The following is a 13,751-nucleotide window of genomic DNA, read 5'->3' on the forward strand; positions in this document are numbered from 1 at the left end:
TTAATGGCAGTTTAGGTGTATAGGTTAATGTGAGTGGAGATTTCAAAGTTTGCGTTTGGCGGAAAAAAAAAAAAAACACTTCCATTTATCAAGTCATCCCCTTTGAATGTTGGATATTTTGTTAAAACTACTTTCAACTACCCAAATATAATAGCTGTGTCAATTCCAGTTGTTTATTTTGATAACAATAGCTTGCTGATAGATCTGAATACTGTCTGTAATTATATACTTATTTTTTTCCTCTCTGTAGACGCCCAAATGGATGAACAAGACCTAAATGAGCCTCTTGCCAAAGTGTCCCTTTTAAAAGGTACTTTAATATGTTTTTATTACATCGTAAACCAGGGTATCAAATCACCCTTTGCCATAAAATCTGTTCTAGATATTATGTGAAGTTTTCATTTTTAGTTGAGAGATTAAGATGGGTTCTGTAAAGTAGCAGGAACTAAAAATTTGAAGTTTTGGTGTTTATACCCAATATTTCAAACAATGTCGAATAATTTGGATCAGTCCAGATTATAAGGGACAAAGTGTTAAGTGATAGAATATGAAATGCAGCTGTGTTTTTTGTTTACCCTTGTATCTCTAATACGAATTTATTAGCACTTTTAACATAATTAGAATAAGGTGAAAATCTTAACTCTCTTGAAAGACTCACCAGTTTGCTCTGTTATCATATGGTAGCAGTTGTAAATTTCCTTATTTTCTGGTGTTCTTCATCTTCTAGTAAATATCCCCAGGTTCTTATGACACTCTTCTAGAAATTTTGGGCTAAGAAATTTTAGATAGATGGCCAGGCGTGGTGGCTCACACCTGTAATCCCAGCACTTTGGGAGGCCGAGGCAGGCGGATCACCTGAGGTCAGGAGTTCGAGACGAGCCTGAGCAACATGGAGAAACCCTGTCTCTACTAAAAATACCAGATTAGCCAGCCATGGTGGTGCATGCCTGTAATCTCAGCTCCTAGGGAGACTGAGGCAGGAGAATCGTTTGAACGCAGAAGGCAGAAGTTGCGATGAGCCGAGGTCATGCCATTGCACTCCAGCCTGGGCAATAAGAGCAAAACTCTGTCTCAAAAAAAAAAAAAAAAGAAAGAAAGATATTTTAGATGTTGATAAGATAAGCAATGCATGAACTCTTTGTCTCACCTCTAAATAGGAAGTACATTTATTTCTTGATATTTACTTGTTTAGAATAAAGTGGGTAGAAAATAAATCAGCATTTATAAAAATGTTTTTAAAATAAAGTTCCTTGGGGATGGTTTACTGGAAAATTGTCAACATTTAGTCTCTTTTATGTTACCTTATTGTACACAAGAAAAATTGACATATCTTGTAAGTTCAGCCCAATGGGTTAATTAAAAATGTTGGTAGTGGTGTACTAATACGAGGCAGCTCTCTGGGATCAAAGTGACAGTAGCAGCCTGTGGAAATTTCTCTTTGTGGAAGTGCCTATTTTTCTGGCTGGACTAATAGGGAATCTTCTTGTCCAGTCCCCGAACTTTGGGATTATATAAGGAAGGAGCACTCTTACTGATTTGTACTCTTCTTAGGTGATCTTTGGTGTTGATAAGGCATGCCTTTTTTCTAATGTCATAATAAAAAATATAAGTTAATGTTGGTATGGTCCAGAACTCTCATCTCAAAAATGCAATACCATTATTGTGTAAAATGTAGTTACTGATACTGAAAGAATGCCCTACCCTATGGGCCTTTATGGGAACGTGGAGGAAAAAGAAGGGAGGTAAATGAGTAATGAACACACCCAAACAAAAGTAGCCCTCTTTATGGTCTTTTGCACTACAGAACTCTCCCAGAAATCTTTTTTTCTTTTTTTTTCTTTTTTTTATTTTTATAGGTACATAGTAGGTGTATATATTTATGGGGTACATGAGATATTTTGGTACAGCCATTCAGTGTTCCCAGAAATCTTTTCAATAGCCAAGTTAAGACTGACTATAGTGTTTATGATTGTGTTAATTATATTCAACTATTATTAGTGCCTTTGTGATTTTTGTCAGTCTGTTTTAGATTTGATTTTTATCCCATTGCCTACCACAATGCAGGTATTCAGTAAAACTCAGATATTGAGGAATTAATTGATAATGGACTTCTTACATTAAAATTATAAAGCCACAAGAGCATTAGGAAAGTAACACTAGCCGCAAAGCTAAGAGCCAAAGAACTCTGGGTTCAATCATAGGTTTGCCATTTATTTGTAATGTGTCCTTGACAAATTGCTTAACCCCTCGGTGGTTCAGGGCTTTTTCATGTATTAGGCTGGCAAAAATCAACTTTATAGGATTATTGTGAAAATTGAATGAAAGAGTATGCATGGACCACACTTACCATGGTGTTGGGAACATAAAATGTTAACCACCATAATGAAGACACTGATCATGATGATGATGGTGATTGATAAAAGCAGTCCTATCTGTTGAAGGACTCTGAGTAACTCCATATTAATTGAATAAGATTGTGGAGTTTTAAAATTATTTCCCACGGTATTTAGGAAGAAGGATTTGTTTGTGATGGATTTTTTCTACTTAGTAATGCATTTATTTGTTTGTCACTTGCCAGATAATCAGGAAAAAAATATTTTTAATCCATGAGTACCACCAAACAGTATCTATAAAAGTACTCACCATATAGCCTGGGAAGTCAGACTCAAGGAAGGGGGGAAGATGTAGGAAGAAGACTGGAAAATACAAGATGCATGTGGAGTGGGGGGCCTGTGTGCAGATGCTGTTAGTAATTGCTTCAGGTGCCATTGATGAAGATGGGTCAGAGTTTCCCTAATCTTGCTTTACGTTAAGGTAAAAGAACTTCTAAAACTTTTCTTTACATTTCTGTATGATTGCCAACTTTTTTGTTAATGAAGTAGGATCTTTATAAATACCTGCTGAAAGATTTTGTGGCTTGATTTTATTTTTATGAATTTTTTTACTTATTTTATTTTGTTTTGTTTTTAGAAACGGGATCTTGCTAAGTTGCTCAGGTTGGTCTTGTACTTCTGAGCTCAAGCGTTCCTCTCACCTCAGCCTCCCATCTCAGCCTCCCAAGTAGCTGGGACTACAGGCATGCACCACCCTACCCGACTTGTTTACTCTTTCACTTTGTTTCTTTCTCTCTCAGCTTGATTTTAAGAACAGACTGTTAAGTCAGTGATTGGATGTAAAGAAAAATCACCTAGGTAGAAGGAGGCATATTTTAGAAGCGTCTCCATGAGATAATTATCATAGCTCTTTATGGTCATTATTTTTCTTTTGTAAAGTTTCTCTTGTAAGAGTTTTACAGATTCTTAAAAATGATGTATCAGTGGTACTTTTTAGAAACATTTATGTTATGCTTGATTATGTGTGGTTATGGTTTGTATCTGTATAATTAGGTTCAATAGACTGACATAATTTTCTCTTAAAAGTATAAATTACTAGAGCACAGTGTTGACCTTTAGAGCTATATAAAGAAGCTACATATAAGTAGCCTCTTTATTTTCCTCATTCAAACTCTGTGCCTGACATCCTGAACCATTATTTTCAAGTTTTTTTTCCCCCTTTTTACAAAATAGCCAATCTTTTTATTTAGAATTATTGTGTATGACTTGTCACATTAGTCAGCTAGGACAAGGAAAATAATAATAAACATTCATTGTGAGATAAAATGATGATAGCAGTAGTACCTTTTCCCTGATATAGTAATCATTTCTATCTATGTTACTTTTAAATGAGAAATAAGTTGATCAAGCCATGTTTTCTGTATGCTTGAAACCGTCTCTCATGAAACATTTTTTAAAAATTGGAATTCACTTCAAATCATGTCTGTTGCAAATTTGCTCTATTTGGGGAACGTTGCCAGGGACTGCAGTGGTTTTAAAGTCTAATAAGACTGTCGGGCCGGACATGGTGGCTCATGCCTGTATTCCCAACACTTTGGCAGCCTGATCACTTGAGCCCAGGAGTTTGAGGCCAGCCTGGGCAACATGGCAAAACCCCATCTCTACAAAAATTAGCCAGGCATGGTGGTGCATGCCTATAGTCTCAGCCACTCAGAAGGCTGAGGTGGGAGGATCACTTGAGCCCAGAAGGCAGAGGTTGCAGTCAGCCCAGATCGTGCCACTACACTCTAGCCTCAGTGACAGAGCAAGACTCTCAAAAACAAAAGCAAAAATCTGTCCTTGGGATTTAAGGAATTTTAAGTCAAATTAGTGATAGTACATTTTTTAAAACTTTGTATTTTCCTTATGCCTCAACTTCCCCACAAACAGGCTGTGAACACTCTGCCCTGGCAACCAGATGCACCAGTATGATAAGGCTGGTCCCTGCCACAAGTTCCCTTCATATCCTTCCCTGACAGTGGCCTGGTGAAATTTAACAAAATCACCTCATCCTTTTTGTTTGTGTATCCTGACCCCCAATACAAGCATTTGCCTACAGGTCCTCGCTCTATCAATTATACCTGTTTGGCTGAGCCCATTCTTTGCCCTCCTCCCTTATGGTTCCCTGCATAGTGTACCTTGCCTTCCTCTCTAGGACCTTTGAGTATAATAAATCCTTTAATTTCATTTGCCTCTCCAAGTATAATTCCCACAGCTATACTGGAGTGATCCTCGAGGACCCCACAGGGAAACTTACTCCCTCCCGCATTTACCACACAGAGAGGTATAGATGATAAGCTAATTATTGGTGGTTGTTGCCATCAGGAGTCAAAGAAAAGAGAATGTCCAGGGTTTTTTTGTTTGTTTGTTTGTTTGTTTGTTTGTTTTGGAGGATGGGGAAGAAAGGCATTTTGAGTTTCATGGGACAAGAGTCATTTGAGATGACTGTATAGATAGTGTGTCTTACCTTGTATATTCAGTGATTAAAAAAAAAAAAAAAGCTAAACCTAAATCTGATCAAGACTCTCACTTCAATTGCCAATTTGCAGGACATACAAAGAACTAGGGACGTATCCTGAATGATGTGATGGGGATACAACCAGCAAAATCCAGAATGTGGAAGATTCTATAGGACACACAACCCAGTTTCTTTAGTAATTAAATTAGAAGGGGAAAAAAAGGAAAGGGGATGGGGGAAATCCTATAAATTAAAAGAGATTTAAGAGATATGTCAGCCGGGCGTGGTGGTGGCTCACCCCTGTAATCCTAGCATTTTGAGAGGCCAAGGTGGGCGGATCACTTGAGGTCAGGAGTTTGAAACCAGCTTGGCCATCATGATGAAACCCTGTCTCTACAAACAATATTAAAAAGTTAGCTGGGCATGGTGTCGCACACCTGTAATCCCAGCTACTTGGGAGGCTGAGGCAGGAAAATCGCTTGAACCCGAGAGGCAGAGGTTGCAGTGAGCCGACATCATGCCACCACACTCCAGCCTGGGTGACACAGTGAGACTCCATCTCAAAAAAAAAAAAAAAAGAAAAAGAGATGTCAACTAAATACAATGTATGAACCTTGTATGAATCTTCATTCGAACAATTCAACTGTAAAATAAATTTGGGACAATGGAAAATTTTAATACTGACTGGATATCAAACAATTAAGAAATTGCTCATTTTTTTCCAGTGTGATCATAGTATTATAGATATTCTTTCTTTTTGGTCTTGTCTTAAAGATTTTTTAGATTTTTTTATATTTACATCTATAAAATATTTTTAAATGGGTAGGATTACAAGAAGAGTAGATAAAAATACCTTAGAAAAAGGAAATATTAAAAATCACAAGCTAGATCATATGGGTTTGGTTTGAGGATTGATAGGTATAATTAAAGTTTGTTCACATAATCCTTTGAGTGTTTTATAAGATAGAGTGATCATTATAACAATTCAGTGGCTTCTGAGCACAGCAATGATATGATCAGATCTGTATTTTGGGGAGGTTTATTGAATGAACTGAAGTAGATAGAGGCTACAAGTAAGGCAGTCAAGAGGCTTAATCATTTGAGAGTCTGAACTAGGATAATTACTGTGGCAGTTTCAGGTAAGAAAACTCACTTGGGGCCCTGTTATTCTTATCTTTTATCTCTCCCTTGGTAATCTTATCTAGAATCCATTGGCCTGAGACACTAAATATGGGAGAGAGATGGAAGTCAGCTATAACCCCAGGATTTGACCCTGACTGAGTGAAAATTAAGAAATATTTATTTATGGAAGAAAAGGTGTCCTGGTGGTGGCTGTGATGGTTTTAATTTGGCACATGCTAAACAGGAAGAGTGACCATGGGTTTGCCTGGGACCATTTATGCCTATTGTCCCAGCATAATTATCAAAAGTGCTCTCTCTCATATTCAAAGCTGTCCCAGTTTTATATGGTCACCCTAGGAACTGGAGATGCAGCTGGATGTGCAGAACAGAAACTAGAACCGACAAGTCATTTTCATTTATTTCTCAGATGTTTTATTGACCTGAGAGATATCTATAGGCTATAGACAGAGGTAGGAACCAGGTTTGGAAATTCTCTGCACAGGGGTGAACAGTGGTAGCAGAGGGACTTTCTAGTGAAAGAAAAGAACAATGGGGAAAGTAAAAGATCCGGCTGTTGAGAAGGAACCTGGCAGTTCAGAAAGAGTGGCAAAGGAGTAAGAATTGACAATAAGAGGCTGCTACCTTAGACTATTTGACATGGCCACACATATCCACAATGGAAAGATGATCTTCCTGCATTGTGAAGGTTGTTCTCATCAACCAAGCCTTCAATGACTAGACATTCTGAAGGTAAGAGTGATGGTAATGGAAAGAGGACACATCCACTTGCCAGGTCACTTCTATCAGTTGATGACATGCCATATGTTATGGCTAGATCAGCTTTCCACAAGCATGCACATGCAAAATAGAACTTGGGAAAAAAATCTTTGATTTGGCCTTTTACCAGGTGGATCAGTGTCAAAGTTTAGCTGAGCAAAGGTCAGAGTTTAAATTGAATCTTCAGTCACTCTTTTGAAGATATTTGGTGACACCAAATTTAATTTAGGATATGATGTAGGTAGGTAGTCTGTCAGTTCATTTATTGTGTGAATTTACAGGATTTAGCCTTAGTCTGAGAAAAAACTGGGCCCTGGCCTAGACTATTCACCAGGCAGTTCTAAAGATATACAATTTATGTTAAGGAAAAAACAGATTCTGTTAATCTTTACAACTTACATTACTCCTAAATAACATTTATTTCCATGTGACTTGCATGTCTAAATAAAATGAATTTGGCTTAATAAGGCTTTCATTTATATTCATCTAAACACTTTTCCACCAGTATTCATCACAAGACTCCCCAAGGTTGTGAAACAGATTGATATAGAAACTCCATTTCTAGGACAAAAACGAGGCACCATGAGAATGGACCCAAGCCACAATAAACTAATAATGCATTTTCCCACACAACCATATAAAATACAATGAGCCCTTGATCAGCCTTTGCACAAAAAGAATTGCTCATTAAATCTTTGATTTTTTTAAAAAATGGTACTCGGTTTTCTAGAAAGAGGATCTGCACACTAACTATTCGATTAGTTTGAATATAGTCAGATTATTATGTCTGTGTTTATTAAGCTTAATTTGTAAAGATTTTTGGTCAGTGTCTCCACTTCTATGATCAAACACTGTGTTCAAGACCAGCCTGGGCAACACAGTGAGACCCTGACTCTACCAAAAAACTACAGATCTTAGCCAGGCACAGTGGTGCATGCCTGTAGTCCGAGCCATTCTTGAGGCTGAGGTGTGAGAATTGCTTGAGCCCAGGAGGTAGAGCCTGCAGTGAGCAGACATTGTGACACTGCGCTCCAGCCTGGCCAACAGCAGACCCCATCTTGAAACAAAAGAAAACAAAATGAAGAATCAGTTGCAGACATGATAGCCTTTATGCTTAAATACCTCAGTATACATTTCTTATTTATCTTATGTAATCACCATACAATTCTCAAAATTAAGAAATTAACATGGGTACATTACTATTCTCGAATCCAAATACCTGTTCACATTTTGACAGTTGTCTCAGTAATGTTCTTTATGACATGGCCCAGCATGGTAGCTCATACCTATAATCCTAGCACTTTGGGAGACCGAGGATCTCTTAAGCCCAGAAGTTCGAGTTTATCTTCCAGGAGACATTGGCAATATCTGGAGACATTTTAGTTGTTGTGACCTGGGATGTGGGGCAGGGTAGAGGGGGTACTGACTCTAGTGAATAGAGACCAGAGACCAGGAAAACTACTAAACATCCTACAATTCATAGGGTAGTCCCACAGCAGAGAATTTATTCAGCTCTGGTGCAACACAGCAAGACCCCATCTCTACAAAAAATTAAAAATTTTGCTGGGCATGGTGGCACATGCCTGTGGTCCCAGCTACTCAGGGAGGCTGAGGAAGGGGGATAGCTTGAGCCCAGGAGGTCAAGTTGTGACTGCAGTGAACTGTGATGGCACCACTGCACTCTAGCCTGGGCAACAGAGCAACACCCTGTCTCAAAAAAAGAGAAACCAGGATCTAAATGTTTGGTGTCCCCACAGCTACTGGTGTATAATTGCTTCTGGGCTCACTCAGTGGACAGACTTAAGAAGTGTGTGTGTGTTTTTGTGTGTGTATGCAGTTGTACACATATCTATATTTATTTCTATATATTTCTCCAAATCTATTCGAGTTCATACCCTACACCAGAGGATTAATCCTTTTTTTTTTTTTTTTTTTTTTTTGATGCAGAGTCTCACTCTGTCGTCCAGGCTGGAGTGCAGTGGTGTGATCTCAGCTCACTGCAGCCTCAGCCTCCTGGGTTCAAGCGATTCTTCTGTCTCAGCCTCCCGAGTAGCTGGGACTACAGGTGTGCATCACCAAACCCAGTTAATTTTCATATTTTTAGTAGAGATAGGGTTTTACCATGTTGCCTAGGCTGGTTTCGAACTCTTAACCTCAAGAGATCTGCCTGCCTTGGCCTCCCAAAGTACTGGGATTACAGGTGTGAGCAACTGTGCCTGGCCCAGAGGATTAATTCTATCTTACCTATATTCATATCTGTAATTCTCTTCTTCAACAGTGAGAAAAGTGGCTGCATTTATCTACAATGTATTTATTTGAACCTTTTTACAATACACAGAAAGTTGTTTCAGAATTAATAGCCAGTGCTTTTGTAGAAAAGAAACCTGTGTATGAATTTTTTTTTGATTATCAAATTATTAACATATAGCAATAGTCCTCAACACAGGACATTTTACCTCCCAGGAGACATTTGACAATATCTGACCAGGAAAACTACTAAACATCCTAAAATTCATAGGGTAGTCCCACAGCAAAGAGTTTATTCAGCCCAAAATGTCAGTAGCACTGAGGTTGAAAAACTTGATCACAGAGCAAGGAAAATATCCACTCAAGGAATTAATATCGATGTTTTTGTCAAACTACTTGAATGTAAGGTGCAGGCATCATGATGCTTCTCTCCTAAATACTCCCTAAAAAAAAAAAAAAAAGAGCATTATCCTATATAATGACAAATCCAGAAACAGGGGCCAGGACCTTTGCAGACTCCAGTAGATAGTGTCGAAAGAGCTGTGAGAGAAGTTTTGTAGCTAATGCAACAGTGTCTATGCCACTGGAAAAATCTCTCTCTGTACATACACCTTCCCTGGCCAAAAGACCTTTTGAAGGAAGAATTGATAGGTTGACTAGAGTAGATGAACCCAGAATCAAATTTTTTTCTTTCTTTTTTTTTTTTGGAGACACAGTCGCTCTCTGTCGCCCAGGCTGGAGTGTAGTGGCGCGATCTTGGCTCACTGCTATCTCTGCCTCCCAGGTTCAAGTGATTCTCATGCCTCAGCCTCCCTAGTAGCTGGGATTACAGGCGCACACCACCACGCCCAACTGATTTTTAGTATTTTTCCTAGAGACGGGGTTTTGCCATGTTGCCCAGGCTGGTCTCAAACTCCTGACCTTAAGTGATCTGCCTGCCTCAGCCTCCCAGAGTGCTAGGATTACAGGCATGAACCGCTGCTAGGCCAGAATACAATTTTTCTAGAGAGAAAAATAGGATATAGTCTATAAATATGAATTTCCAAAACCTATTGTAATTGTATTGTGAAAGTTATTCTTAGCTCTTTTTTGATGGATTGAAGTTCTTATGCTGAGGTACTTACAAACCAAGGTGATATTTACATATCACTAGAAGAATATGGCTTACCTGATGATATATTTATTTCAGGCAGAGTTCAGTAGCAGAAGATTTTAATACAATTAAAAAGGAGCAGAGTGATTGGAGAGGAAGGAGGTTAGGGGAAGGGGCATATTTGAAATAGAATGCTAGATTTAATTTATTTCAGTAAAACCACTTAGGTTACATCATTTAATATATTCAGCAGATTTTTGTTGTTATTGTTGGGGTTTTTTTGTTTTTGTTTTTTTGAGATGAAGTCTTGCTCTGTTGCCCAGGCTGGAGTGCAGTGGCACGATCTCGGCTCGCTGCAACCTCCGCCTCCTGGGTTCAAGCAATTTTCCTGCCTCAGCCTCCCAAGTAGCTGGGACTACTGGCGCCTGCCACCACACCAGGCTAATTTTTTGTATTTTTAGTAGAAACGGGGTTTCAACGTATTAGCCAGGATCGTCTCAATCTCCTGACCTCGTGATCTGCCTGCCTCGGCCTCCCAAAGTGCTGGGATTACAGGCGTGAGCCACACCACGCCCAGCCCAGACATTGTTATATGTGTGTATTGGGGAAATGGTGATGACAAAGTAAGCTCAGTAGAGCTTTCAGCCTAGTTTTTATTTTGTGTTCCACAACTAGGGTAATTGTGCTAAAATTTAGCTGTTTCTTGAAGAAAAGTTTCTTGTTGTTTTCCATATCCAGTTAAGTTCCAAGTGAATTTTTTCTGACTAGTATCAAGAAATTTCAAAATTGATGAAGAATAGCATTTTGCTCATCTCACTGAATTTCAAGTCTTAATAAGCAATGAGTTATAATCTATCACTGTCATTATTTTTATGCTAAAATTGTGAATATATAATTTATGTTAATGTATGTTTTATAGTGCCATCACCATGATTACTAATATATGTAACTGTATTTGTATTTTTTCCCAATTACTAAAATGCTTACTGTAATTTGCTTCCAAGTTTTATTTAACTCAGTTGTTCTGTGTTGTTTATGCATGTGCAAACATGAAAGAGATTACCAGTCTTTTATTGTAGAGATTATAGTGTGATACTAACTCTTGCTTTTAAAATAAACATGTTTTTGTCAGATGACTTGCAGGGTGCGCAGTCAGAAATTGAGGCAAAGCAAGAAATACAGCATCTTCGAAAGGAATTGATTGAAGCCCAGGAGCTAGCTAGAACAAGTAAACAAAAATGCTTTGAACTTCAAGGTGAGATCAAGATTACTTTGGTTCTTTAGGGATGTGTGGAGGCAGCACGATATAATTGGATGGCCCCAAACTTGGAGTCCAGAGGCATGTTCCAGATTCACAACTTTATGAGATATGTGATCTTGGTATATTTGCTTGACCTCTCTAAACTTGTGTTTCAGGTCAGTAAAATGAGGGGAGTTACAGTTGCTCTACCTTCACACTGTTGATGTGAAAATCAAGTAAGATCTTTACTAACTGAAAGATCTTAATAGTTAATTGCATATTAAGTACAACAGAAGGAAAACTCAAATTTCTAAATTTTCGTTACGCCTAATGTTAGCTAATGTCCTAGCCACGTTCTTTTCTAGTAGCTCACTTATCTGTAGGTCATAAGCCAGTGGAGTCTGTGCAGTTCCCCAGAGCTTACATTTCTGTACCATTCACAGTAACTACCTGGTTGCAGACAATTAGTATCTCAAAGAGTCTTAAAATGAGAAAGGGAATGACCTATGGAGTCCTTATGCTCTCCAAGATGGCTTTCCTGCCCAGTAGGAAGATTTACATCCCAGGAGGGAACTAGGAACTTCTTGTTACTACTTCTTTCCTTTCCTGCTTCTCAAAGAAATTAGAATTGGTATTCACTTAACTTGAACCTTTTGGAGGATCCAGGCTAATATATTAAATTACAATGAAAAAATATTTAGTTAACAGCAATTATTTAGTTTAGTGTTTACTATGTGCTTGACAGTAAATATGAGAATTTTAAGTCTTTTAAAAAAATTAAATTCAAAATGCCGATTAACAATTATCAAGACTGTTTCTCGTGTTAAGAAAAGCACATATTATCTTGGTGATACCAGGTCCAGAAAACTCCACTACTCAGTTGAATAGATTTATTACTTACTACAGTCCTGTACTCCTAAAATCTTTAAACTAACTGCTAATACTGCTAATACTGCCTAACTTTTGTTTCTTTCAATAATCTTTTAGGAGAGAGTTTTAAAAGAAATTTTCAGCTGCTTAACTCTGGGTACTTTCATTAATTCACAAAACTATTAATAGATACTGTGTTTTTACTTTTAGCTCTTTTGGAAGAAGAAAGAAAAGCCTATCGAAATCAAGTTGAGGAATCCACTAAACAAATACAGGTTCTTCAAGGTACGGAAGACCCCAAAGCTCTTTGAGATTGTTATTGTGTGTGTGTTTTTAGTGATTCAAAAGGAACGGAGGCCAGGCACAGTGGCTCATGCCTGTAATCCCAGCATTTGGGAGGCCGAGAAGGGTAGATCACCTGAGGTCAGGAATTCGAGAGCAGCGTGGCCAACATGCTGACCCCCTGTCTCTACTAAAAATACAAAAATTAGCTGGGCATGGTGGTGCATGCCTGTAATCTCAGCTACTTGGGAGACTGAGGCAGGAGAATCGCTTGAACCTGGGGTGGAGGTTTCAGTGAGCTGAGATTACACCACTGCACTCTAGCCTGGGTGACAGAGCAAGACTCTATCTCAGGGGAAAAAAAAAAATGGAATAGGAAGTAAGAAGGCAGAGAGTCCCCATTTTTCTTTTTTTCTTTTTTTTTCTTGAGACGGAGTCTCGCTCTGTCGCCCAGGCTGGAGTGCAGTGGCTGGATCTCAGCTCACTGCAAGCTCCGCCTCCCAGGTTTACACCATTCTCCTGCCTCAGCCTCCTGAGTAGCTGGGACTACAGGCGCCCGCCACCTCGCCCGGCTAGTTTTTTGTATTTTTTAGTAGAGACGGGGTTTCACCGTGTTAGCCAGGATGGTCTCGATCTCCTGACCTCGTGATCCACCCGTCTCGGCCTCCCAAAGTGCTGGGATTACAGGCTTGAGCCACCGCGCCCGGCCGAGAGTCCCCATTTTTCATGGCTTTGATTCTCTAGAACCTCACATTTCTTTTTTTTTTTTTTTTTTTTTTGAGACGGAGTCTAGCTCTGTTGCCCAGGCTGGAGTGCAATGGCCGGATCTCAGCTCACTGCAAGCCCCGCCTCCCGGGTTCACGCCATTCTCCTGCCTCAGCCTCCCGAGTAGCTTCAGGAGATCGAGAACCTCACATTTCAACACGGCTCTTGGTGGAGCTTGCTTTATTTATTTATTTATTTATTTATTTATTTATGAGACAGTTTCGCTCCTGTTGCCCAGGCTGGAGTGCAATGGCGCGAACTCAGCTCACCACAACCTCCGCCTCCCAGGTTCAAGCAGTTCTCCTGCCTCAGCCTCCTGGGGTTACAGACATGCACCACCACGCCTGGCTGATTTTGTATTTTTAGTAGAGAGGGGGTTTCTCCATGTTGGTCAGACTGGTCTCAAACTCCCAACCTCAGGTGATCCGCCCATCTCGGCCTCCCAAAGTGCTGGGATTACAGGTGTGAGCCACTGCGCCTGGCCTATTTATTTATTAAGAAAATTCAAGGGAAGATTGTCCAGTA

At 39.2% G+C, this 13,751-nt stretch overlaps 1 protein-coding gene across 33 annotated transcripts in view; it reads left to right on the forward strand.

Moving 5' to 3' along the window:
• Window positions 1-13,751, forward strand: part of SLMAP (sarcolemma associated protein) — a 180,224-nt gene that overhangs the window by 143,280 nt on the left and 23,193 nt on the right. For 22 of the 33 annotated variants that reach the window (XM_050781118.1, XM_050781126.1, XM_050781123.1 and 19 more), the window contains 3 exons: window positions 251-310; window positions 11,202-11,324; window positions 12,390-12,464. In XM_050781118.1, coding sequence (XP_050637075.1) covers window positions 251-310; window positions 11,202-11,324; window positions 12,390-12,464 — 258 coding nt within the window. The remainder of the gene's footprint in view (window positions 1-250; window positions 311-11,201; window positions 11,325-12,389; window positions 12,465-13,751) is intronic. The other 11 variants (XM_050781137.1, XM_050781148.1, XM_050781146.1 and 8 more) reach the window with 1 other exon arrangement.

This window comes from Macaca thibetana, chromosome 2 (assembly GCF_024542745.1).
Source record: "Macaca thibetana thibetana isolate TM-01 chromosome 2, ASM2454274v1, whole genome shotgun sequence".
NCBI lineage: Eukaryota > Metazoa > Chordata > Mammalia > Primates > Cercopithecidae > Macaca > Macaca thibetana.